Source organism: Dipodomys merriami, unplaced genomic scaffold, assembly GCF_024711535.1.
Source record: "Dipodomys merriami isolate MVZ:Mamm:240054 unplaced genomic scaffold, mDipMer1.0.p SCAF_84, whole genome shotgun sequence".
NCBI classification, from domain to species: Eukaryota; Metazoa; Chordata; class Mammalia; order Rodentia; family Heteromyidae; genus Dipodomys; species Dipodomys merriami.
This window is the reverse complement of record NW_027206446.1, coordinates 1,149,645-1,174,684: the sequence shown is the minus strand read 5'-3', so window position 1 is coordinate 1,174,684 and position 25,040 is coordinate 1,149,645. Positions and strand designations below refer to the sequence as shown.

Sequence of the window (25,040 nt, the reverse complement as noted above, 5' to 3'; positions counted from 1 at the left end):
CTACATAGATTAGACCGTTGTCTGCCTGTGAGAGGACTTGGAGGGAAGTATTTATAAAGGTGAATGTGTTATTTTGAGGCAGTGCTAACCAAAAAGGCACACATTTCCCAAGACTTCAACCGTATCTTCCCCATCTTCGGCTAACCAAGTGTTAAGATTCCCCAAAGCAATACAAATGTGTTCAACCAGTGTGACAGGTTCGATGGTTTTCCGTGGATTTTCACATGTGAAACATTTCATGAACATGGAGGAGGGGAAAAGAAAGAAAGAAAAAAAAAAACCAAACCACGCAGAGCCCCAGGTTTTAACAAAACGGGAGCTGTGCACCGATGGTCAGTTGCGGTCTGTTTTATTTTCCTTTCGTCTGAAATTCACAAGTCATTTGTGGTCACTTTAGGGCGATTTTTATATAGGAAAAAGAGTTTATTAGAAAAATAAACAACTTTAAAACTTTACAATATTTTCTACTTCAAGAACTCTTAGATAAAGCCCATGTGCCTTCGGGTTTAAACATAATCTGATTTACAAAAATCTCAAGTTAGTCCTATTTTGTAAAACAAAATACAGAAAGACCCACGGCGGCAAGGGGGGGCTGGGGGCAGGTGAGAGGCGCGGCCGGTCCCTCCGACAGCTGCCCACGGGCCCACCCCCCACGCCACCGCCGCCACCGGCTGACAGGGGCAGTGCTGTGCTTCGAGCTTCTTCTTTCCAGAACCTTCTCCGCTAGACTAGAGGCCAGATGGGAAACGGATTAGGATGGAGGTGGGACAGTGCTGCTCCGGAGGCGTGGAAGGGCACGGAGGTGTGGTGTCTGGTGGGGAGGAGGGGGAGACATTTTTGCAGAGAGTAAATGCTAATATTTAGTGGACGGGGCGGGCTCACGTGTCACGGAAGTTTCCAGTCGGACTCGACTGTGTGTACACGTGTACCCACACAAGCTATCAAATGAGCTCATTTAGAGTGAACACAAGCCACGCAGCCAAGGGTGGCTCGTCATTAACCACGGCATTCTGCAGGATTTCTACACAGTAAGAAAAAATAAGACCACGTTGATTATTGACGATGCCTCTCGAGAACGCTGTAGAGGCTCATTTCCTGATGTCTTTCTAAAAGGAAATCCAACTGTTAACATGGGAAGGGGTGCGTGAGAAAACCAAAACCCAAACCCAGCACACACTCAAAGCAGGGTCTACCATCGTCGGTCCATGGAGCAGGACTTACAAGTAGGGGGGGGCAGTAAAATAAAATTCAAACTACGTATCTATTGGAGATACTTCTGTTTGGCAATCTTACAACAAACCCCAAACTGAGAAGAACAGAGGAGACTGTGAATTCCTGCAGATCGGGTTGGGGGTGGCGGGACAGGGGGTCAGAAGTGCTTAAGCAGGGAGGGGAGGGGAAATTAGAAAAAAAAAAAAAAGTAAGAAAATGCAGCGTCCTGCCCAGACGCCGCAGGACGCAGGTCACACGGGAGCACACAGGCCACGCAGGGCCAGCCGGAGGGCTGACACCAGCGCCGCAGGCCCCGCCCCCCACCCCCGCGTGATCGCCACTGACCTCGTGGACAGAACTCTCCACCCTCCACCAACCCACGTCTCCTGTGATGGCTCCAAAGCAGTAAGACGTTGGCAGGTGCATCGCGGACGCTTTTCCCACGCCTGAACTATTTTTGCTTACTCTATTCTTTGAAAACTCTAGTGTAAAAACAGCTGGTTTTGGCCGGGCGCTGGTGGCTCACGCCTGTAATCCTAGCTACTCAGGAGGCTGAGATCTGAGGATCGCAGTTCAAAGCCAGCCCGGACAGGAGAGACCGTGAAACTCCTATCTCCAATAAACCACCAGAAAACCGGAAGTGGCGCTGTAGCTCAAGTGGTAGAGCGCTCGCCTTGAGCTGAAGAGCTGAGGGACAGCGCCCAGGCCCAGAGTTCAAGCCCACGACCGACAAAAAAAAAAAAAAAAAAAAAACAGCTGGTTTTTCTGCCACCGTGGTGAAGGAAAGTCCACGCGGCCTGACAACGAGACCACGCAGGTTTACAACTCGTCCTTCCAACGGACAGGCCACCACCGGGAGAAGAGAGCACCAGAACATTCTAGAAGGGCTCTGGGGCCTACCTCAGGGAGTTTCTGGAAGAATGTTCTCGTAGTATTAACAGTAGTACACAGTCCCTCTGTCTGGGAGAAGACACGATTTGTTCAAAAAGGTGCTTAATAACAATTTCTCTGACAGCGCTATTGAATTACAGTGTCCTCCAATATCATTGCTACCATCATATATACATTTAACTTCCATGCTTCTAGAAAAACATCTACAGTACATCTCATAATATAAAAATATATTACAAATCTGCTCAGTTTATTTACAGGCAACGTTCTAGTATCTCTATGCAACATTTGTCTGACAGGAAGTTTACACAATAGCTCCATTTCTTGTAAGTTAAAAAAAATTCAATATGGCTTCTTGCTCGACCAGCAAGAAAGTGATTATTCTTAAAAAATTTTTTTCTTTTCAAAACCAACTTTGGTGCTTAAACAATTCAGTCTGACGATACTATAAAAAAAATACAGTTTTTCTCATGTTACAAAAGAAACGACAACAACAAAAAAAGCCAAAAACTCAAGAACCAAATGCTTTCCTCAGAAAGAAATACAGAGTCCTGGGAGGAAATGAACACGGGAGAGGAATAGAGGTTTTCCAAGACGAGGCTGCCCTCAGCTCTCGAGACCCTCCGTGGGAGCACACGGGCCGGGCCCGGGGCCGGGGCACCGTCTCCTTAACGGTAATTTGCAGCCCTAATTCGAAAGGAGGATTTTTTTTGTTAGCTGATTGCAACTGCTGCTCACGGTTTGCTTACATACAAACTGAACACTTTCCTTAGCAGAGTTCTGCAAAAGAACACAAATGGCAACCAGTCACTGCTGTTTCTCATGGCAACAAGGCTAGACACCTCTCCATGGCTCGTCTGTCTACACGCTTCCTGACATCCAGACTCCGGGCAGACAGGCCCGCCCGGGGAGGGGGGTGGGGGGGGTCGCTAAGGGGAGGAGGAGGTGGCTGGCAGCAGTGGTTGCGGAGGGTACCACGGTCATGCGCTCCACAGAGGGCTGGACCACAAACCTGTCCACGCGGAGCGTAAATAGGAACGGACAGGACCGGGGGATGGGAAGGGGAGGGGGAGTGGGGGAGGGGGACGGGGGGGGAGGGGATCCCTAGTGTGCAGCCCTCCTATGCCCGGCTCAGTGCCTACGACTGCAACCCCACTGGCTCCTGCGTTTACGTACTTAGTTATTGTTTACCTCTTCAACCTCTTCTGCGGCATTGTTCTAGAAAGAGAGAGAGAAAGGAATGGTCTTTTATTCAACGGATGAAGCAGTCAGAGCCCAAGGCCCTGGGTTCAAGCCCCAGCGCTGTCCCCCATGCACACGTAAAAGAAAAAGAAAATGCATAGCCGAGTGTCCTCTTATAAACACCGTTTTCTTGTTTTTTCTTGCCAGTCCCGGGGCTTGAATCAGGGCTTGGGTGCTGTGCTGGCCCTGAGTTTCTTTATTCATGGCTAGCGCTCTAACACTTGTGGCTTTTTTTGGTGGCTCATTGGAAATTTAAAAACAACAACAACAACAAAAAACTCTTGCTGGGCACTAGTGGCTCCCGCCTGTCATCTCAGCTGCTCAGGAGGCTGAGATCTGAAGATAACAGTTCAAAGTCAGCCTGGGCAGGAAAGCCTGTGTGACTCTTTACCTCCAATGAACCACCAGGAAACCAGAAGTGGAGCTGTGGTTCAAGTGGTAGAGCACCAGCCTTGAGCTGAAGAGCTGAGGGACAGCGCCCAGGCCCAGAGTTCAAGCCCCATGACTGACCAAAAAAAAAAAAGCCTCACGGGCTTCCCTGCCCAGGCTGACTTCAAACCATGATCCTCAGATCTCAGCCTCCCGAATCGCTGGGATGACAGGTGTGAGCTACGGGTGCCTGACTTAAATACTAGTCTCTTCGACTTGAGAATGGCTCAGCACACAGAGGCTCTGTGCAGTGAGCACGCAGTGCATACAGGCAGCGACTCTGCCCAACCCCCTTTGTGAGACCACACTACAACAAAGAACATGGCCAGGAAGCCAAGTACTGAGTTACCGCGGGGTAAACACAGCACTATTTCAACTGCCCTTCCTGGAAGTTTAAGTAGCAAGCTTTGAAAAGTTCAAGCAGCTATATGACATTTAGGAAACATAACACGCATCTGCCACCTCCCAAAAGTCTCATAACATGCAAAGAATCCCATGCCTTAATAGTAGGATTTAACTTCAAATTATGTATCTTAATCTACGCTGCTTAAGATAAATCCAGAATGAACAGGTGAATGGAAAACCTTACCAACTATTTCTCTATTTCAAAATCTGTTTGCAATGTCATTTCCACATCACAAAAAAACAAAGCATCAAGCTGGGCACTGGTGGCTCACGCCTATAATCCTAGCTACTCAGGAGGCTTGAGATCTGAGGATCTCAGTTCAAAGCCAGCCCAGGCAAGAAAATCTGAGACTCTTATCTCCAGTAAACCACAAGAAAACCGGAAGTGGTGCTGTGGCTCAAGTGCTCGCCTTGAGCTGAAGAGCTGAGTGAGGGACAGCATGGCTCACACCTGTAAATCTGACTTCAAGGCCAGCCCAGGCAAGAAAGTGCATTAACCACCAATTAATCACCAAAAAGCCAAAGTAGAGCTGTGGCTCAAGTGGTATAGCACTAGCCCTGAGCAAAAGAAGCTCAGAGCTGGTGCCCAGGCCCCGAGTTCAAGCCCCAGGACCAGCACACACATGCGAAAAAAAGCAGCAGAAAGGAAGCTATGTTTAATACGGCAATTCAAGATGGTCGCAAATCTAAAGTGTTCCAAAGTCTGAAGTGTATTTAGCACCAACCTGATACTCAGAAAGTTCTAAAATGTAGAGTGTATGGATTTCAAATGCTCAGACGAGGTACACACATTGGTGATGTGTCCACAGAGATAGTCTAGAAATCGAAACCAATTCTCTGACGCCTAAGCATTTTAGATAAAGATAATTCCACCTAGGCTTAACTTATGCAACATCATGGGAGATTTCAGATTGTAACGTAGAGAACAAAGCAATTACCTGTATATGTTTGGGTCCAAAAGCAAGGCGGTGTCTTTGGGTAGCTTTGATAAATGAACTACTTTAGTTTTTAACTGATGCCGCTCACTTTCATTCACCCATACATCCGGCAGACTGCAAATCACAAAAAGAAAAAAGTCCAACTTGAAACCCCAATTGTATAAGGTCACCTTACAACTGACCTTCCCGACCCAGCCACCCGCACTAACAGCAGCGGCTGGGGTCACAGGCACGCACCTCCGTGCCCGGCATACGTTCCCAAGCTGTGGAGAAGCTGCCGCCCAGAAGCAGCCCGAGATTTCAAGCAAGAATTTAGGAAGGAATGAGCAGGGTCGGGTACACGCCTAGCTGTTTGCTCGCCAAGTGCAATTGCTATCTGACGGAAGGAAAGCTGGGGGCCAATGTCTTCCTTATGCGAAGAAGCATCACCAGAGCCCGGCGCTGGTGGCTCCCGCCTGTCACCCCAGCTACTCAGGAGGCTGAGATCCCAGGATCGTGGTTCAAAGCCAGCCTGGACCGTGAAGAGTCTGAGCTCCAAGAAACCACCAGCAAACCAGAGGTGGAGCCGTGGCTCACGTGGTAGCGCATTTGCCTTGAGTGAATCAAGCCCCACGACCAACAGAAATAAATAAATGAAAAAAAGTAAATCCCCGATGAGCTGGGTGCGGCTCACGCTTATCATCCTAGCTGCTGGGGAGGAGGAGGAGGGAGCCGGGATGGAGGCCCATGGCCAGCCAGGGCCCAGGCCCGCAGCGCCATCTCCAATTAACCCGCACGATGCCCCTCCCAGCAGGAAGGCGGAGGGCCGGCCGGGCAGCGGAGGAAGCCGCCCCTGGACTCCGCCGTGGGGACAGGCTCATCCACGGGGCACGGCGCACGCTTCCCCTACTCACATGTCTTCAGGCATCCAGTGGAGGAGGAGCTTTATCTTTCCAGAATCCTCTTTTCTCTTCGCTATTACCTGGTAGGGAGAGACAGGAAGGGAAAGAAAATGTCTCAAATGCTGCGTGCAGCATCAGTCTTGGGCACTGTCCTAGGCACCCGGGGCCCCGGTCCGGCTCTGGCTTAAGCTTCACAGATCGGGATGGCCCCAGGATTTGCGGGGGAGGGGTTAAGAGTGAGAAATTCATTCAAATGGCAACATTTTATTTTTTACCAGTCCTGGGGCTTGAACTCAGGGCCTGGGCGCTGACCCTGAGCTGCTTTTGCTCAAGGCTAGCGCTCTACCACTTGAGCCACAGCACCACTTCTGGCTTTTTCTGCTGATGTGGTACTGGGGAATCGAACCCAGGGCCTCATGCATGGTGAGGCGAGCACTCTACCACTGAGCCACCTTCCCAGCCATGCAGACGACGTATCTTCGCTGCAAGGCTGGTTACCTATGCGAGCACCATTTACTGCATCTACATACTAACTCCCCTCACCCCCAACACGTATTGGCCCAAAAGACACAAAAAACAAAGCACGACACGGAAACCCCCAGAGGAATGGTGGTCAGGGGCCAGTCCCAGCAGAGCAAGAGCAAAAGAGCTGGCGTGGCAGCCCGCAAGCACAGAGGCCCCGGGTTCGATTCCCAGTCCCCGGGTTTTCTCCCGCCCCCACGGGCTTTCCCAGCTTCCACGCTCGCCAGGGCGCACCCCTAAGCACGGGCTGCGCTGGCGGCTGCCCACACTTCCACTAGTTACATTCATCGTCGTGCACAGCCATCTTTTCCCATTTTCTTTCCACTGGCCTGCGTTCTTCTCTGGTTTGTATTAACACCCAACACACAGCAGGGCCTCAGATTTAAGGGAGCAGAACAGTGCCCGGTGTCCGCATCTCAGGCCAACGACTGCAGCCCCTCGCCAGCCAATCAGCAAAAGCAATCGGATACCAAGTCTGAGTCCCCGTCTCAGACCACGAAAAAGGCAAGCTGAGATTTGGAAGACCTCTATCTATGTAAGGCCAGGCAGAATTCACTAGACTCCATCTCCAAAATAGCCAACATAAAGTCAGGCTAGGGCTGGGCAGGTGGCTCAGTGGTAGAGTACTCGCCTAGCCTGCGCGAAGCCCTGGGTTCGATTCCTCAGCACCACCATATCCAGAAAAAGCCAGAAGTAGGGCTGTGGCTCAAGTGATAGAGCGCCAGCCTTAAGCAAAAGTTCAGGGACAGCACCTGGGTTCAAGCCCCAGGACTGGCACAAAAAAAGTCACGCTTAAGCGCTAAAGCATCAGCAGAGGAAAAGCAACGGAGAGACTGGGTCCAAACCCTAGAGCCAGCAAAGGGAAAGGGGAGAGAGACGTAGTTTGGTTTGTCTATTGAAACTGTTTTAGAAAGCAGGAGTAAGACTGACTGATGCCAGGCGCCGTGGCTCACACCTGTCATCCCAGCTGCTCAGGAGGCTGAGATCTGAGATCACAGTTCAAAGCCAGCCCAGGCAGGAAAGTCACTCAGACTCTGATTTCCCATGAACCACCAGAAAACCAGAAGTGGAGCTATGGCTCAAGGGGTAGAGCGCCAGCCTTGAGTGAAAGAGCTCAGGGACAGCGCCCAGGACCCTGAGATCAAGCCCCACCACCGACAACAACGACAACAACAAAATAGAAATGTGATGGTGAAAGGCCAAAGCCATTCTTTGCTTTTGATACTCACAGTACTATGGAAGACCACACTGTGGCCCTTGCCCAAGCTCTCTATGTGGGCGGAGAGGTTAAAGCATATAGCTCGGTGTCGGATGGCATCCAGGGTCTGGGCGTCGAAGAAATCGTGCGGTCGCGCTACAAGGCAGCACAGAACAGCAACAGTTAGGGAGGCAAAGGATCGTGAGGAAAACCTAACAGTCCAGGCTGGGAAGGTGGCTCAGTGGTAGAGCACTCGCCTCGCATGCATGAGGCCCTGGGTTCGATTCCTCAGCACCCCAGACACAGAAAAGGCTGGAAGTGGCGCTGTGGCTCAAATGGTACAGCGCTAGCCTTGAGCAAAAGGGAAGCCATTTCCTAACACCATGGTGGACTGAGAAAAGCCCCCCAAGAGCTAAGCCTGGGGGCCACGCTCCCCCCGTGCCCCCCACTCACGCAGCGAGCGCCGCCTCTTGTTCCTCAGCTTCCGCCTCTTGTTCACGCCAGCCTTGGAAGGAGATTCTTCTTTGGCCTTGGGCTGGCTGGACACCTTGGACGAGTTCTGCTGGCTGAAGTGCGTGGGCACGTGGCGCGCGAGCCCCCCCTGCGACGCGAAGCTGGCGCTGCAGCCGCCCACCACGCACTGCAGACACAAAGACGGGCGCGGGCTGAGCCCGGGCACGGCGGCCGGGGGGGGGCGGGGAGCCCCGGGGACACCAGCTGCCTCCCTCCCGCCCTACGGCCGAGCACGCCAGCAGAACACTCCTGAAACCTGCGACGCTCTTTAGTGGGAAGGTTTACTGGATCCAGGCGCTCAGGAGAGACTTCTGAAAGCACTGCACAGTGTCCTCCCTCCCTCCCGCCGCGCAAGCAGGACGCGAGCGCAGCCCCTGGGGCCTGAACCGCGTCTCAGGTGCAGCTCAGCTCCAGGGCCTCTGGGTTCGATCCTGTGGGCACGCCTAACAGTTCTGTCACCAGCAAGTCGCTTTCTAGATGATTCTCCAGCCGGGACCCTTGGCTCAGACCTGATAAGCGACTCAGGAGGCCGCGATCCAAAGATCAGAGCTCAAATACTGCAGCGGTGGTAACTGTGTGTTCAAAACGCACTGTGTACACAGGTGAAAATATCCCATTTCAAAGGTATCCCAGAGCTAGAACTCGGCCTGGGCGCTGTCCCTGAGCTTTTTTGCGCAAGGCTGTAGTACTCTACCACTTGAACCACAGCTCCACTTTATTTTGGGGGGGGTTAATTGGAGATAAACTTTTATGGACCTTCCTGCCAGGGCTGCTTCAAGCTGCGATTCCCAGGTCTCAGCCTCCTGAGTAGCTAGGATGACAGGCGTGAGCTGGGCTTTATTATTTTATTTTATTTTTTGGTCGGTCGTGGGGCTTGAACTCAGGGCCTGGGCACTGTCCCTCAGCTCGTCAGCTCAAGGCGAGTGCTCTACCACTTGAGCTACAGCGCCACTTCTGGTTTTCTGATGGTTCATTGGAGATCAGAGTCTCACGGTCTTTCCTGCCCGGGCTGGCTCTGAACCTCGATCCTCAGATCTCAGCCTCCTGAGTAGCTAGGATTACAGGCGTGGGCCACCGCGCCCAGCTGTAAGCTGGGCTGTATAAAGGTATCTTAACTCAAGAATAAAAAAAAAAAGGAAGGAAAGAATGAGACATGTTTATGTCCTGTCTGTAGTTCCATGAAAAAACACTTAGGGGGCTGGGCAGGTGGCTCAGTGGTAGAGCGCTCGCCTAGCCTGCAGGAAGCCCTGGGTTCGATTCCTCACTACCACATATGCAGAAAAAGTGGCGCTGTGGCTCAAGTGGTAGAGCGCTAGCCTTGAGCAAAAGAGGCTCAGGGACAGCACCCAGGCCCTGAATACAAGGCCCAGGAGTAGTGAGAGAGGAGGGGGGGGAGGAAGAGAGGGAGAGGGAAAGAGGGAGAGAGGGAGAAAGGGAGAGAGTACTAGAATTCACTAGACACCAACCGTGGGGGTGGCGGGCTTCTATGGAAGGAAGTGTTTTGGGGTCTCACCATGTTGCTGGCTTACCCCTGGCTTCCTGTCTCAAGCCATCTGCCCATCAGCCTGGGACGGGACTGCACGCATGCGCAACTAAGCACCTTGCTAAACACGTGCTTACCTCCTTTCACAAACGCTACCAACAGTCCCCTCAGAAAGCGCTCAGCGATTCGCACTGCAACCCACCAGCATGACCCACTCTCCGACAAGACCCCAGGGGGAAGGTTCTGGCACAGTACCCACATTCCAGCCCAGCTTAGGGTTTCTTTAAACAAGCACCTTTCAACCTGGTGGTATTTGTGTTTTCCGCATTTAGAAAGCAAGCGAGTGTGTTTAATTTTCATCAAGCTAACTGGGGAAACAACTTTTGCTGAAACTTGCTGCTTATGGTGATTCCCCAGAACATGTCCATAAAGTCATTTAGGACTAACTAGCCTCTGCTGATATGCTGTTGTTTCTTTCTTGCTAGTAACTGCCAGTAAGAGGGAAGCCCCTGGCAGGGAGAAAATGTAATCAGACCACACGGTACTGACGACACTGCTGCTCTCCCAAGGGGCCAGGCATGGTGCGCATGCGTGCAATCCCCGCCGGCGGATCCCGAGGCAGAACCACAAATCTGAAACCAGCTTCAGCTGCACAGCGAGACCCAGACTCAAAAGAGAAAATCTCCTCCAGCCGGGGGCTGGTGGCGCAGGCCTGTCACCGCAGCTACACAGTGCGCCGAGATCTGAGGATCGTGGTTCAAGGCCAGCCCAGGGAAAGCAAGCCCCTGAGACTCTTCTCACCAAAAACCACGAGAAAGATCCCGAAGTGGCACTGTGGCTCAAGTGGGAGAGCACTAGCCCTGAGCAAAAGAAGCCCAGGGACGGCACCCGGCCCTGAGTTTGAGTCCCGGATGGGCACTCAATTGACGGAGACATGGCGGGGGGTCAGAGCTGGTGGGCTAAGGGTGAGGCCATCCAAGGGGGGGAAGGGGGGAGGGGGGAGGGCCGCAGCAGCACGTACCTTGAAGGGCCGGTCGCCACTGTGTGTGAGCACGTGTCTCTGCAGCCAGCTCTGGCTGGTGGAGGGCGTGTTGTACACTTTGCAGCCCTTCCACAAGCACACGAACACCTGTCCAAACGAGAGCCGCAGGTGTCAGTCACCGAGCGAGGGTCCACACGCTCCAAGCCCTGGGGTCCCCGCCTGCTGTGGCACAGGAGGGTGCGTCTCTAGAGAGCAGCGTCCCGAGGTCTGCACCAGTACTTCACCCAGCGCCCCGCCCCGCCCCGCCCCCCCGCAAGTGTCCACTGGGAGGAAACACCTGAAGCATTAACATGGTATCTCCATGGGCGCTGGTGGCTCCCGCCTGTCATCCCAGCTACTCAGGAGGCTGAGATCTGAAGGTCGTGGTTCAAAGCCAGCCCAGGCAGGAAAGTCTGGGAGACTCTGATCTCCAATGAACCACCAGAAAACCAGAAATGGAGCTGTGGCTCAAGTGGTAGAGCACCAGCCTTGAAAGAGCTCAGGGACAGCGCCCGGGGCCTGAGTTCAAGACGCACAACAACAAAAATCTAGATGCATGCTGCACATTAGTGGCTCACACCTGTCATCCCAGCCACTCAAAAGGCTGAGATCTAGAGGATCACAGTTCAAAGCCAGCCTGGGCAGGAAAGTCCATGAAACTCTTACCTCCAATGAACCACCAGAAAACCGGAAGTGGAGCTATGGCTCAAGTGGTAGAGTGCTCACCTTGAGCAAAAGAGCTCAGGGACAGCGCCCAGGGCCCTGAGTTAAAAACCACCACCACCACCACCACCAATCTAGATGTTACCCACCAGTGGCTCATGCCCATCATCCCAGCTACTTCAGAGGTTGAGATCTGAGGATCTCAGTTCAAGGTCAACCTAGAGGAAAAGTCTGTAACTCACCAGCTCAAGTGGTAGAGCACTAGCCTTAGGCACAGAAGTGAAAGAGCAGAGCGCAGGCCCCGAGATGTAACCACAACTACGTCTAGACATTAAATCATAAATGTGCCGTTCTGCCAGAGAAACTCAGCACTGTGGGAAGGGGGGGGGAACGGGACTGGGGGGGGTGCTGGAGGGAGGGAGTGGGCAGGGCGCCCGGCTGGGTGTGTTGAGATCAAACCTGAGTCCCCCCAGAAACATTTGAGAATGAGATAGAAAAGCTGGGGGAAGGCCAGAGAACGCCACGGGAACGCATGCTGCCCGTCACCTGCCTGACCACGGGTCGGACTACAGCTCCAGTGCTCGGCCCAACCATCCACAAGCAGCAGGGCCTGGGGGGAAGTTCCCTCACACAGACGACAAGATGGAGACGAGTCCTGGGAGTACTCCAGCCCGGGGAAAAGCTAGGACTTACCTCCTCCCGCACACCCGCAGCCTCTACGCACAGCCTAGCCACCGCACCAGGAGAAGCCAGTGTCTCCCCTCCCCCTCCTCCCACGCCATCAAGCACGCCTGTCAGTCAGCGCGCGTGGCGGGCGAGACACCAACCCGGGACATGCGCAGTGGCGGCCACTACCCTGCAGCCCGGTGACTTCAGGAGAAAGAAACCAAGCGGATGCGGACAAGCAAGTTCAGCACCCCAGGGTGAAAGTTTTCCCTGATGCCGGAGAGCCGGGTGAGCAGCTCACCGCTGTGTCTTAGTGCCAGGATCACAGTTGCAGCCCAGCCCAGGCAGAGACGCTGCAGAGACCCTCTCTCAAAAACTGACCTACTAAAGCCAGTGGTTCACACCTGTCATCCCGGCTATTCGGGACTGAGATCTGCGGATCATGGTTCAAAACTAGCCCAGGCAGGAAAGTCTGTGAGACTCTGATCTCCAATAAACCACTCAGAAAACTGGAAGTGGCACAGTGGCTCAAGTGGTAGAGCGCCAGCCTTGAGCGAAAGAGCCGAGGGACAGCGCCCAGGCCCAGAGTTCAAGCCCATGACCAACAACAACAACAACAAAAAACCCTGACCTACAAGCTGGGCATTGGTGCCTCACGCCTGTCATCCTAGCTAGTTAGGAACTGAGATCTGAAGATCACGGTTCAAAGCCAGCCTGACAGGCAATTAATTCCCTGTGAGACTCTGATCTCCAATGAACCACCAGAAAACTGGAAGTGGCGCTGTGGCTCAAGTGGTAGAGCGCCAGCCTTGGCCTGAAGAGCTGAGGGACAGCGCCCAGGCCCAGAGGTCAAGCCCCATGACTGACAAAAAAAACAAAACAAAACTGACCTACAGAAAAACTTGGGCTGGAGGTGTCGGTACCAGCCTAGTAAGCGTGAGGCCAAGTTCAAACTATAGTACTGCCTCCCGCCATTGGCCAAAATAAAAAGATGATAACCCTGTGGAAGGTGGTTCTTTAATCCATCTTTGCACAAGTGCAGTCTTGACAGTAAAAGCTCACGTGACAGAACAGGGGATCCCCAAGAACACCAAACTGCCCCGGGCCTGTGTTTCCTTTCTAAAACCAGTCTTTGTCTGAAATGGGACAGGACGATCTTCAAAGCCGAGACCGCGGCTCAGGCTCAATCTGTGAAGACGGCGCTTTGTCACTGGGGGTGGAATTACAGCTCTGTGGTTTCCTATTTTTAGTTATTACTTTTTTTTTTTTTTTTTGCTAAGTCTTTGGGCTTAAACTCAGTGCCTGGGTGCTGTCCCTGAGCTTCTTTTACTCAAGGCTGGCGCTCTACCACTTGAGCCACCGCTCCACTTCCGGTTTTCTGGTGGTTCATTGAGATCAGTCTCACGGATGTTCCTGCCCGGGCTGGCTTTGAACCATGATCCTCTGGATCTCAGCTTCCTGAGTAGCTGGGATGACAGGCGGGAGCCACCAGCACCTGGCTCGCACGTGGGGACCAGTGTCACGCCAGCCGGTCCCACATGCTACAGCAACGTAAGCAGTAAAGTCTCAGAAAGACTGGATGGATGGAAGATGGCTCTCTCAATGAGGAGGAGAGGGTGGGGGCCATAGCCATGAGCAGACACATGCGTGGAGGGCTGACGTGGGAGGCAGGGAGACAGGACACCCGCCGGGGGGCAGAGGCCGAGACCAAGCACCCGCGCGCTGCTGACGCTGCTGACGCGCCTGCAGCCAGCCCCCGGGGCGCTCTGCCTTTCTGTGGGCCTGCACCCACCCGCCCCGCAGTCTCCCTGGGGGCTTTCCCTTCCAGGATAACCTGAGAGCCCTTTGGCAGGGCCAAGGCCGAAGGCTGAGATCCCCGCCGCATCTCTGCACATTTGCAAGATTTCTATTTGTCTGTTCTTTTTTTGGCACGGTCTCTAGCTTGTTTCACTCAAGGCTGGCGCTCTACCACTTGGGCCACGGCTCCACTTGCAGCGTGCTGGTGGTCCACGGAAGGTTAAGTCTCGTAGCCTGGCATGCCCGGGCTGGCTTTGAACCACGATCCTCCCACCGGGGAAGTGGAACTTCTCTACACCAACTTGCTGACTAGTGACCAGCGCGGGAGGTTCTATCAAAGAGGTGGGGAACATCAACCCTGGGTAGAAGGGAACCCCACCATCAAGAGAAAAACCAAGTCTACTGCGCCACCACGAAGCCATACCCAGCCCGGGAGGGGGAGGGGGAGGGGGAGCGGGCAGGGGGGGTACGCACCCCTCCGCGCTGGCCGTCCACGTGCAGCGAGCGGATGTGCTCGGCCAGGTCCGGGCTGGAGGGGAAGCAGGCCTGGCACTGGTCCCAGCAGCAGCTGTAGGCCAGGCTTTTGCTGGCGGAGGTGGTGCTGCCCTGGCCGTTCATCATGGCGGGCGTGGAGCGCCCACTGGAGACCGTGCTGTCCACGTCCATGATCGTGCTGCTGATGCTGCACACAGAGGAGAGAGAAGAGAGAGAGAGAAGGCCGCGTCAGCCCCCCACACTCGGCAGCCTCGAGGCGGCCCGCAACAGGCCGCTCCCCGAACAGAGCTGCGGCTCAAATGGTAGAGCGCCAGCCTTGAGCGGAGAATCTCAGGGACGGCGCCCAGGCCCCGAGTTCAGGCCCCACGACGAACTAAAAGAAAACACTCATGCTTCGAAATGAGCAGCAGTACCCAGGCGCCGGCGCTCACGCCTGTCATCCCAGCGACTCAGGAGGCTGAGAGCTGAGGACCGAGGTTCAAAGCCAGCCCCGGGCAGGAAATTTCGTGAAGACTCTGATCTCCAAGAAACTACCAGAAAACCAGAAGTGGTGCTGTGGCTCAAGTGGTAGAGCACCAGCCTTGAGCTGAAGAGCTCAGGGACAGCGCCCAGGCTCCGAGTTCAAGCCTCAAGACTGACCAAGAAAAAAATACAAGGTGAGGAGCAATAAGTACAAATGAACGCACAAATACGAGCGTGCCTCTAAACTATACACACACACACACACACACACACACACACACACACACACACACACACACAGGTTCATTTCAGTAGCTTCCCCAAGGTATGGACTACCAACTCTACACAGATAGAACCCTAACCTGTGTCCGCACACAGTTCACCCATGCTCTCTCTCTCCCTCCCATAGTTCCAGGAAATCTAAGAGAGCCGTCCTTCCAAGGTGTCCGCAATTCAATCAAAACATTACTTCACAGAGCCTGAAAGCATTTCTATTTACAATCTGACCATTAAACCACTTCCACCCATCTCAAAAGAAAGAGCCAGGCGCTGGCGGCTCACACCTGTCATCCCAACTAGTCAGGTGGCTGAGATCAGAGCCAGCCAGGGCAGCAAAGTCCCCGTGAGACTCTTTCCTTTTTGCCAGGCCCGGGGCTTGAGCTCAGGGCCTGGGCTCTGTCCCTGAGCTCGTCAGTTGAAGCCCACAATAATAATAATAATAACAACAACAAAGAATTCAGTTGCAGGCTGGGGCATAGCCCAGGACTAGAGTGTTTGACTAGCCTGTGTAAGGCCCTGGATTGCATCTCCAATACCACACGTGCACGTGCGCACGTACACGTGTGCGTGCACACACACACAGTGTGCGTAAATCTGCATAATCTCTTCCTATTAGCTCTGTAACATTATTCTCCTAAATCAGCTGGAAATTGCTAATGTGACACTCCAACGTGTATTTTTACAAATACACCAACCCCACCGGCGTGGACCATCAAAGGCGCGCGTTTCCGCCGGGCAGGCCGTGGGGTGAATGTGGGCTGGGCCCTGCTGGGCAGCGGCTCTCCCCCGTGAACCCTTCCCTCCACTCTGCACGCGCCCATCTTGAAAAAGTTAACAGAAAGAAGACAGAAGGGGAGGCTGGCGCTGCTTGAAGGGTGCCTTAGCGCGCGGCCACTGGCTGGCCGGCTGCCATCGACGTAGGTGTGAATTCCACCTCGCGCTGCTCCACCCTAAAGCGTGTCTGCAGCGCACCTCTGAGGGCGCTTCACGCATGGCCTGCGGGAATCAAACGCAGGTGGTTCCTCGGCTCCCGGGGCCTCCCCCCTGCCATCCTCATCCTCTCATGGCCTGCCGTGCGCACATCCAGCTCCAGCGCGGGCGGGACAGAGGCCACCAACCCAACCCAGGGCACTGTGGCCCCACACGGGCACACGCTCGTGCCCCGGGGGCAGACAGCAAGACCAGCCCGTCCAGGGACAGACTCCAGGGAAACAGACAGACAGACAGGCAGGCAGGCAGGCAGACAGACAGGCAGACAGGCAGGCAGGCAGGCAGGCAGACAGACAGACAGACAGACAGGCAGACAGACAGGCAGGCAGGCAGGCAGGCAGGCAGGCAGGCAGGCAGGCAGACAGGCAAACAGACAGGCAGGCAGGCAGACAGGCAGACAGGCAGGCAGACAGGCAGGCAGGCAGGCAGGCAGGCAGGCAGACAGGCAAACAGACAGGCAGGCAGGCAGACAGGCAGACAGGCAGACAGGCAGGCAGGCAGGCAGGCAGGCAGGCAGGCAGGCAGGCAGGCAGGCAGGCAGGCAGGCAGGCAGGCAGGCAGGCAGACAGACAGACAGACAGACAGGCAGGCAGGCAGGCAGGCAGACAGACAGACAGACAGACAGGCAGGGCTGCCCGCAGATCCTATCCTCTTGAGAAGGACACACACACACCACGCTGCTGCAGCGCTGAATGAATGAAATGAATGAATGAATGAATGAAAGTCTGAGGGTACCATTTTTTTTTCCTGAGAGTCTCTGTGCGTCCCGGGCTGACCTCCTAACGCAGAGTCCTCGTGCCCCACCTCCTGTACGTGTACAACAGCCAGGTTGTGAAAAAGCCCTAGCCACACCCACTTCTGTGCCAGGACCGAGACTCAAACTCGGGGCCTGGGCGCTGTCCCTCAGTTTTTCCACTCGAGTCGTGCGCTCTACCACTTGAGCCACAGCTCCACTTCCGGGTTTTCTGGCGGTTCATTGGTGACGTGGAGTCTCCAACCTCGATCCTCAGATCTCAGCCTCCTGAGTGGCTGGGATGACAGGTGTGAGCCACTAACACCCGGTGCTAGCCCATTTAAGTCGTCCCCCCCCATGCTCCCCCCCACCCCCGCCCCAAGCCTCCAGCTGCCTGTGATGAAGGAAAGCCGCTGGGACCGGGGACCACAGCAGAGATGAGCTAGTGCAGACTTCAGTGTCTAGACAGCAAGAGGATGAGAACTAGCCAACCGCCCCGACTCAGCTCGGCCGGGAGCTGCCAGCGCTCACTTCCTGCTCCTCTGAAAGGCAGCCGCCTGAGCAGCCAGGCTGCTAGCGGAGGAAATGCTGAGCACTGGGCGCACACGACGCCCCTTGCTCTGGAAGGCTGAGGAGGGCCTGGCTGAGGCTGGGCCTCGCTTCCTGCCTCCTCCAGGCCAGGGTGGAGGAGCAGCAGCAGCAGCTAGCACTGTGAGCTGGAGGTGCAACTCAGCAGGAGGCCCAGGCTTCACACACGAGGCAGATGGAGCTATGGGATGCACGTTCAAATACAGTGAATAGATAGGCAGACAAACAGATAGGTTACATAGGCAGGCAGGCAGGCAGGCAGACAGACAGGCAGACAGACAAGGCAGAAACACAGATGAACTTGTCTTAAGAGTAAGACATCTGGCCAGGCACTGGTGGCTCACGCCTGTCACCCCAGCTACTCAGGAGGCTGAGATCTGAGGATCGCGGTTCAAAGCCAGCCCGGGCAGGAGAGACCATGAGACTCCTATCTCCAATAAACCACCAGAAAACCGGAAGTGGCGCTGTAGCTCAAGTGGTAGAGCGCTCGCCTTGAGCTGAAGAGCTGAGGGACAGCGCCCAGGCCCAGAGTTCAAGTCCCACGACCGACCAAAAAAAAAAAAAAAAAGACATGTGGACCATGTCACATTTCTGGCAAATCCGTCTCGTTTAACCTTCTAAAGCACTCTGCATAGGACTAGGGGCATGGCTCAAGAGGTAGAGCACCAGCCATGCGCAAGAAGAGCTTCAGGCCCAGAGTTCAAACCTAAAGTGCTAGTTTTTCTGGTGCTTAAACTCAGAAACAATTAGGAGGAACAATGGGGCCGAGCTCCTCCCTCTCAGATGGGTGTTATGCATTTCCCTAAGGAGCTTCCTTCCCTGGGGGGGGGGGGGGGAAGGGCTAAATCTGCTCCCTGTGACGCAATTAATTTGCACCTTGAATCATCTGCAAAACTCACCGAGTGCCAACTCCAAACCTAGCTAGTGCCTCACTCAGAGAAGGGCCAGTGGTAGTGACAAATCCAAGACAGACTGGAAAAATAAGACACACAGCTTGGTGACAGAAGCAACCATAAAAAAATTAATCACAGTCACCCACGCACACAAAAACAATCACTAGCCAAAACAAAGATGGTATTATTACTATCATTACTGTAATTACAGGCCATTATTACTATAATCCGGAAGAGCTGAAATAGATTTTTCTAATCAAGACTACACTGTCCCCACAATTATCCTCTAGCCAAAAACACAAATGACTTTCTCCCCACAACCCGCACGCACAAATTGGCCAGAAGGGATTTCATGCAACCATGATGCAACAGGGCAGAGAGGCAGGTCCGTATCAGCACCACACCAGACCCTAAGCGCCACGCCCAGCCCATCATGAACTTTCTCTTCCCACGTTTTTCAATCTACCTGAAGAGATCATTAAGTGATTCCCTTCAAAAGATCCTAATGCTTCAATAAAATTACACCAACCACTGCCCCAGCTAGGGCGCTGCTCAGTGGCTCACGCCTGTAATCCCAGCTACTCAGAAGGCTGAGATCTAAGGGTTGTAGTTCAAAGCCAGCCAAGGCATCTCCCATTATACACAAAAACGCTGGAAGTGGAGCTATGGCTCAAGTAGTAGAGCGCTAGCCTTGAGCACAAGAGCTCTGTTTGTCTGTTTGTATTTTTTGGTCAGCTGTGAGGCCTGAACTCTGGGCCTGGGTGCTGTCCCTCAGCTCTTCAGCTCAAGGCTAGCGCCCTACCACTTGAGCCACAGTGACACTTCCTGCTTTTTCTGCTCATATAGTGCTGAGGAATCGGACCCAGGGCCTCCTGCATGCAAGATGAGCACTCTACCCCTGAGCCAATTCCCCAGCCCCAGCACAAGAGCTCTGAACAATGCCTGGGCCCTGAGTTCAAGCCCCAATACTGAAACAAAGATAAATACATCTACCACAACTCTATCAAATACCGATATTAAGACTCTCAGCTGGGTGCCAATGGCTACCAGAATCTCAGAATCTTGGTCTGAAGGGACTTGGGCAGAAAAGTCAGCAAAACTCTACATCCAGGGCTGGGCATTTGGCTCAGTGGTAGAGTGCTTGCCTAGCATGCATGAAGCCCTGGGTTGGATTCCTCAGTACCACATACACAGAAAAAGCCACAAGTGGAGCTGTGGCCCAAGTGGTAGAGCACCAGCCTTGAGCAAAAGCAGCTCAGGGACAGCGCTCAGGCCCTGAGATCAAGGCCCAGGACCGGCTAAAAAGCAGGTGAGGTACATCAGGCCTTGAGTTCTGGTCCCAGGAATACAAAGGACTGTCTAGCACCCAGCCAAGCCCGGGACGTGAGGCCACGCCCCCTCGTTTCCAACAAGTGTGAATCCCCACACACGGGCAGGAACTCAACCCCCAAAGCCAACAAGGACGGGTTCGGAATGATCAAAACCACAAGCCAGTTTCACAGTCAGCTCTCCTTCACGAATGATTCACGGGCTGCTGGATGAATCGACTAGCACGCTCTGCCCTGCCCTCTCTCAAAAGCAAGTGTGTGTGGTTAGACAAGTTTCAACCTTATTTGGACTTATGACACCCATCTTCTCCCGTTCCTTCCTGTAAGACATGAGGTAAAAATCAGACACTCACTACCATCGAATGAAACCCCAAACTTCACTCGCTGAAATAACACTTGATAGTTAATTGATATTTAATCTCTTGCCTCTTAAAGGCAAGAGACGGAACGGACAGACACAAATTAAAACAAAACAAGCTGATCCAGACCACCCTATTGCTTACTGCTGTGCCAGTTCTGGGACTTGAACTCAGGGCCTGGGCACTGCCCCTGAGCTTTTTTGCTCAAGGCTGGCTCTCTACCCTGTGAGCCACAGCACAGCTTCCCGCTTTCTCTGTGATTTAAGTGGAGGCCAGAGTTCCACCGACTTTCCTGCCTGGACTGGCTTCAAACCCCGATCCTCAGATCTTAGCTCTGGAGGAGCTGGGATGACAGGCGTGAGCCACAGAACCCGGCCCACCTGTTATTCATGTCTTCTGAGCCCTGCAGGGTGGAACCAGTTCTGGGAGCCTCTGTTTCTGTCCGGCTCCACTGGTCCAGGCCACAGGTGAAGCCAAGGGTCACTGGGCTTGCGTCATGGTGGAGTCTGTGACACGAGTTGGGAAAGCTGGAGATGGAGACAGCGGAAGGTGGACACAGGCGGGTTCAACGTGGAGCACACATCGATCTCGTCTCTCCCAAAGACAGGCAGGCAGTGGAGACTCCCGCCTGCCACCCTTGCGACTCTGGAGACTGAGATCTGAGGATCCTTAGTTCTAAGCCAGACCAGGCGGCAAGGAGACGCTAATGAACCAGTAAAAAACCAAAAGTGGAGAAGTGGCTGCAGTGGTTCAACTCCAGCTTTGAGCAAAAGAAAGCACACTAGAGCACCCAGGCCCGGAGTCCCAGCCCCGGTGTTGGCACAAAACCAAACAAATTCATTTCCTAAAGCGATTCCCCACCTACCTTCTCCGATCCAGCTCGGCCCAGGTCAGAGGCTTACATTTCAATTCACTTTCTGAAGGAGGCACTCAGCATGTGGTTAAACACAAACACAAAAAAGCCTGGGGTTTGGATTTCTCAAAATACGTTCTGGGGATATTCCAATTATCCCAAAGATTCCTTGTAGCTCTGACCACAGGGGTCCTGTTGATCAGTTAGCCATGTCTCTGCTTTTAAACCCCTAGCCCTTTCCACACACAGACCCTGCCCTCAAGACAACGCAAAACCACTACGGACCTAGAAATCCTACTGCGTGCCAAAACATCAGCCGAGAGCCAAAATAAATGTGAATACACTTTGGAAGCATGATTCGCCTTTTAACACATTAAAAACTGACTACTGAAAACACGGTGTTTTCCGAAAACATTCCAAGTAGTGAGCGGTGGAGAGGGGGCGCATCTGCAATCGCAGCGACTCAGGAGGCCGAGATCTGAGCCCTGCCACGCACCGTGAGCTTGGGGAGAAAAATCTGAGACTCTCATCTCCAATGAACCACCAAAAAGCCGGGAGGGATGCTGGGAGGAGCAAAGTGCTCATCTCCAGCAAAAAGCAGCTCGGGGACAGTGCCGGGCCCTGAGTTCAAGCCCCAGGACCTGCACCAAAAAAAAAAGTGATGAAGTAATGAGAGCAACATGGGAAACATTTCTGCAACGTCTGGGGAAAGAAGGGCTGCGTTGTTCTGCCTCTCATTATTTCCAAGAAGCTTTAAAAAAAAGTACGCTGAGGAAGTGGCGCTGTGGCTCAAGCGGTAGAGCTCTGGGCTTGAGCTGAAGAGCACAAGGACGGCGCCCAGGCCCAGAGTTCAAGCCCCATGACCAACAACAACAACAACAAAATGTACACACACACACACACACACACACACACACACACACACACACACACACACGCACCACAGGACTTCAAAAACTGCCACTATGGAAGCAGGGCGGTGTCAGATCTCACTTCTTACTTCTGTGACCATCTCACTACAGTCCCACCCGGGTGGGACTCTGCAGAGCTCTCCCGCTGGGGTCTGACCTGCGCTGTAGGGTCTGACTGTAGGTCTGACCTGTGCTGTGGGGTCTGAATCTGTGCTGTGGGGCCTGACCTGCGCTGTGGGATCTGACCTGAACTGTGGGGTCTGATTGTGAGTCTGACCTGCGCTGTGGGGCCTGACCTGCGCTGTGAGGCCTGACCTGCGCTGTGGGATCTGACCTGCGCTGTGGGATCTGACCTGCGCTGTGGGATCTGACCTGCGCTGTGGGATCTGACCTGCGCTGTGGGATCTGACCTGCGCTGTGGGATCTGACCTGCGCTGTGGGATCTGACCTGCGCTGTGGGATCTGACCTGCGCTGTGGGATCTGACCTGCACTGTGGGGCCTGACCTACGCTGTGAGGCCTGACCTGCACTGTGGGATCTGACCTGTGCTGTGGGATCTGACCTGCGCTGTGGGATCTGACCTGTGCTGTGGGATCTGACCTGTGCTGTGGGATCTGACCTGCGCTGTGAGGCCTGACCTGCACTGTGGGATCTGACCTGCACTGTGGGGCCTGACCTGCACTGTGGGATCTGACCTGTGCTGTGGGATCTGACCTGCACTGTGGGGCCTGACCTGCGCTGTGGGATCTGACCTGCACTGTGGGGCCTGACCTGCACTGTGGGATCTGACCTGCGCTGTGGGATCTGACCTGCACTGTGGGATCTGACCTGCGCTGTGGGATCTGACCTGCACTGTGGGGCCTGACCTGCGCTGTGGGATCTGACCTGTGCTGTGGGATCTGACCTGCGCTGTGGGATCGACCTGCACTCCAGGCCTCTCCTGGACCCTCCACTGGCTGCACGGGACCGGCTCTGGCCTTGACCACTGAACCCCCATCCCAGGGAGGATCGGCCTCTCCTCACTCTTTCTCTAAGACCCCAAGGCCCAGGCGGAGAGGCTGAAGCCACCAGTGGCACTGGGAGGCTCAGAGCAACGCCCAGAGGTGACCAGCAGATGTAAGACGGCGAAGCACAGGCGCCCCCACCCAGAGGAGCCCAGTGAGCGCGGCCGGGAGTTCTACCGACCCCCAGGGCGGGCGGGGCTGACCTGGGTACCCTGTCTGGAGTCCTGGGGTCTCAGGCTGGGCACAGAGTCCCTCCGAGGCCCGGGGAGGGTAAAGGGGAGGAGGGTTACAGTGGCATCAAGGCCCCTAGATTCCCCCTCACCCCCTCCCCGCGAGAAGGGCAACGGGGGGGGGGGGGTACGGAGGCCTAGAGCCCCCTCGATCCCCTGCGAGAGGGGCAGGGGAGCGGGTACTGGGGACAGGGCGGCGGGAAGTCCCTGAATCCCCCGTGGAGGCCCGGGAAGGGGACTGGGGCCAAGGCGGGGCGGGGCACAGCCCGAGCCCTCGGAGGCCCGGGAAGGGGATCGGGGTCCGGGACGGCGCACAGACCTGCGATCGCCACCGGGAGGCCCGGGGAGGGGACCGGGGGACAGGGGGAGTACAGCCCTCCAAAGGAACCGGGGTCCGGGACGGCGCACAGACCTGCGATCGCCACCGGGAGGCCCGGGAAGGAGACCGGGGGACAGGGGGGAGAAGAGTCCTGCAAGGGAATCGGGGTCCGGGACGGTTCACAGCCCGCGATCGCCACCGGGAGGCCCGGGGAGGGGACCGGGGGACAGGGGGGGAGTACAGTCCTCCAAAGAAACCGGGGTCTGGGACAGTGCACAGCCCGCGATCGCCACCGGGAGGCCCGGGGAGGGGACCGGAGTCCGGGACGGCACACAGGCCCCGATCGCCAGGAGGCCCGGGGAGGGGATCGGGGTCCGGGACGGCACACAGGCCCCGATCGCCAGGAGGCCCGGGGAGGGGATCGGGGTCCGGGACGGTACACAGGCCCCGATCGCCAGGAGGCCCGGGGAGGGGACCGGGGTCCGGGAGGGCGCAAGAGGCCCGCGATCGCCAGAGAGGCCCGGGGAGGGGACCGGGGCCAGGGCGGGGCAGAGCCCCTGAGCCCTTGGAGGCCCAGGAAGGAGACCGGGGGACAGGGGGGGGGGGAGTACAGTCCTCCAAAGAAACCGGGGTCTGGGACAGCGCACAGCCCGCGATCGCCACCGGGAGGCCCGGGGAGGGGGGGACCGGGGTCCGGGACGGCGCACAGGCCCCCTCCCCCGCCGCCCGGCCCGGCCCGCGCCCCGCACCCCGCACCTGTCCTCCGAGTCCATGCGGCTGAGCGGCTCCCCGTCCGACGACATCTCCAGGCTGCCCCGGCGGCCGCCGGAGGTCGCGCTGCCGCCGCTGCCGCCGCCCCCGGTGCCGTAGCCGTCATCGCCGCCGCTCGACACGACGCTGCTGCTGCTGCTGCCGCCGCCGCCGGGGCCGCCGCTGCCTCCGCCGCCTCCGCCGCCCGGGCCGCCCGAGCCGAGGCCTCCGCCGCCGCCGGGGCCGCCCGGGCCGAGGCCTCCGCCGCCGCCGCCGCCCGGGCCCAGGCCGCCGCCGGGGCCTCCGGGGCCTCCGGGGCCTCCGCCGGGGCCGCCGCCGCCCGCCGGGCCCTGCGCCGCGCCCGGGCCGCGCCGCGCGTCGCCGTCGCCGCTGCCGCTGCTGCTGCTGGCGGCGCCGGGGCTGAGCGAGCGCGCCTCGTCGCCCTCCAGGCTCTCGGCGCTGCTCTCCTCGCCGTCCTCGTCGTCGTCGTCGTCGTCCTCGTCCTCGTCGTCGTCCTCGTCGCCGCGCCCCGCCGCGCCCCCGGGCCGCAGCAGCGCCGCCGCCGCCGCCCGCGCCGCCGCGTCCGCCGCCGCCTCGTCCTCCTCGTCGGCCCGCGCCGCCGGCCCCGGGCTGAGGCGGGAGAGTTCCTCCAGGTCGGCCATGTCGGCGAGCGCGGCGGCCATGGCGGCGCTGCTCCCCGCCGCCGCCGCCGCCGCCCCGCGCGCGCCGGGCCCCGCTCGCCGCCGCCGCCGCCCGCACGCACGCACGCTCGCGCCCGGCTGCCCGCCCCTCCCTGCCCGGCGCCTCGAACTCCGCCGCCGCTGCTGCTGCCGCCGCCGCCTCCGAGCAGGAGGAGGGCGCGCCGGCCGCGTCAGCCCGCACACGCGCTACGGAGCCCGCGCGGGGACACACGCGCCGCTGCGCGCCTGCGCCGACGCGCCGCGCCCGCCCCGCCCCCACCCCCGCCGCCCTCTCCCACGGCCCG

The 25,040-nt window shown here is 56.3% G+C and overlaps 1 protein-coding gene across 1 annotated transcript; it reads right to left on the bottom strand.

Annotated features, from left to right (window-relative positions):
* Positions 1-333: 333 nt before the first annotated feature.
* Aebp2 (AE binding protein 2) lies at positions 334-24,738 on the bottom strand. The gene is made up of 10 exons (XM_070011857.1): positions 24,396-24,738; positions 24,062-24,242; positions 14,336-14,543; positions 10,736-10,843; positions 8,172-8,358; positions 7,750-7,874; positions 6,011-6,078; positions 5,118-5,231; positions 3,295-3,321; positions 334-2,883 (listed from the first exon to the last, which is right to left on the bottom strand). The coding sequence occupies exons 1-10, from the start codon at positions 24,736-24,738 to the stop codon at positions 2,838-2,840; spliced, it is 1,407 nt and encodes a 468-aa protein (XP_069867958.1). The 3' UTR covers positions 334-2,837.
* Positions 24,739-25,040: the final 302 nt, after the last annotated feature.

What these genes read in the sequence shown, in the direction of transcription:
- Aebp2 (XM_070011857.1), bottom strand. Translation starts at nt 24,738, where the DNA reads ATGGCCGCCGCGCTCGCCGACATGGCCGACCTGGAGGAACTCTCCCGC. An exon ending in GTGTGGTCTTCCATAGTACT is followed by an intron (nt 6,079 to 7,749) that starts GTGAGTATCAAA and finishes TCTCCCTACCAG; the next exon opens with GTAATAGCGAAGAGAAAAGA. An exon ending in CCGCAGAAGAGGTTGAAGAG is followed by an intron (nt 2,884 to 3,294) that starts GTAAACAATAAC and finishes GTTCTTTTGCAG; the next exon opens with AACTCTGCTAAGGAAAGTGT.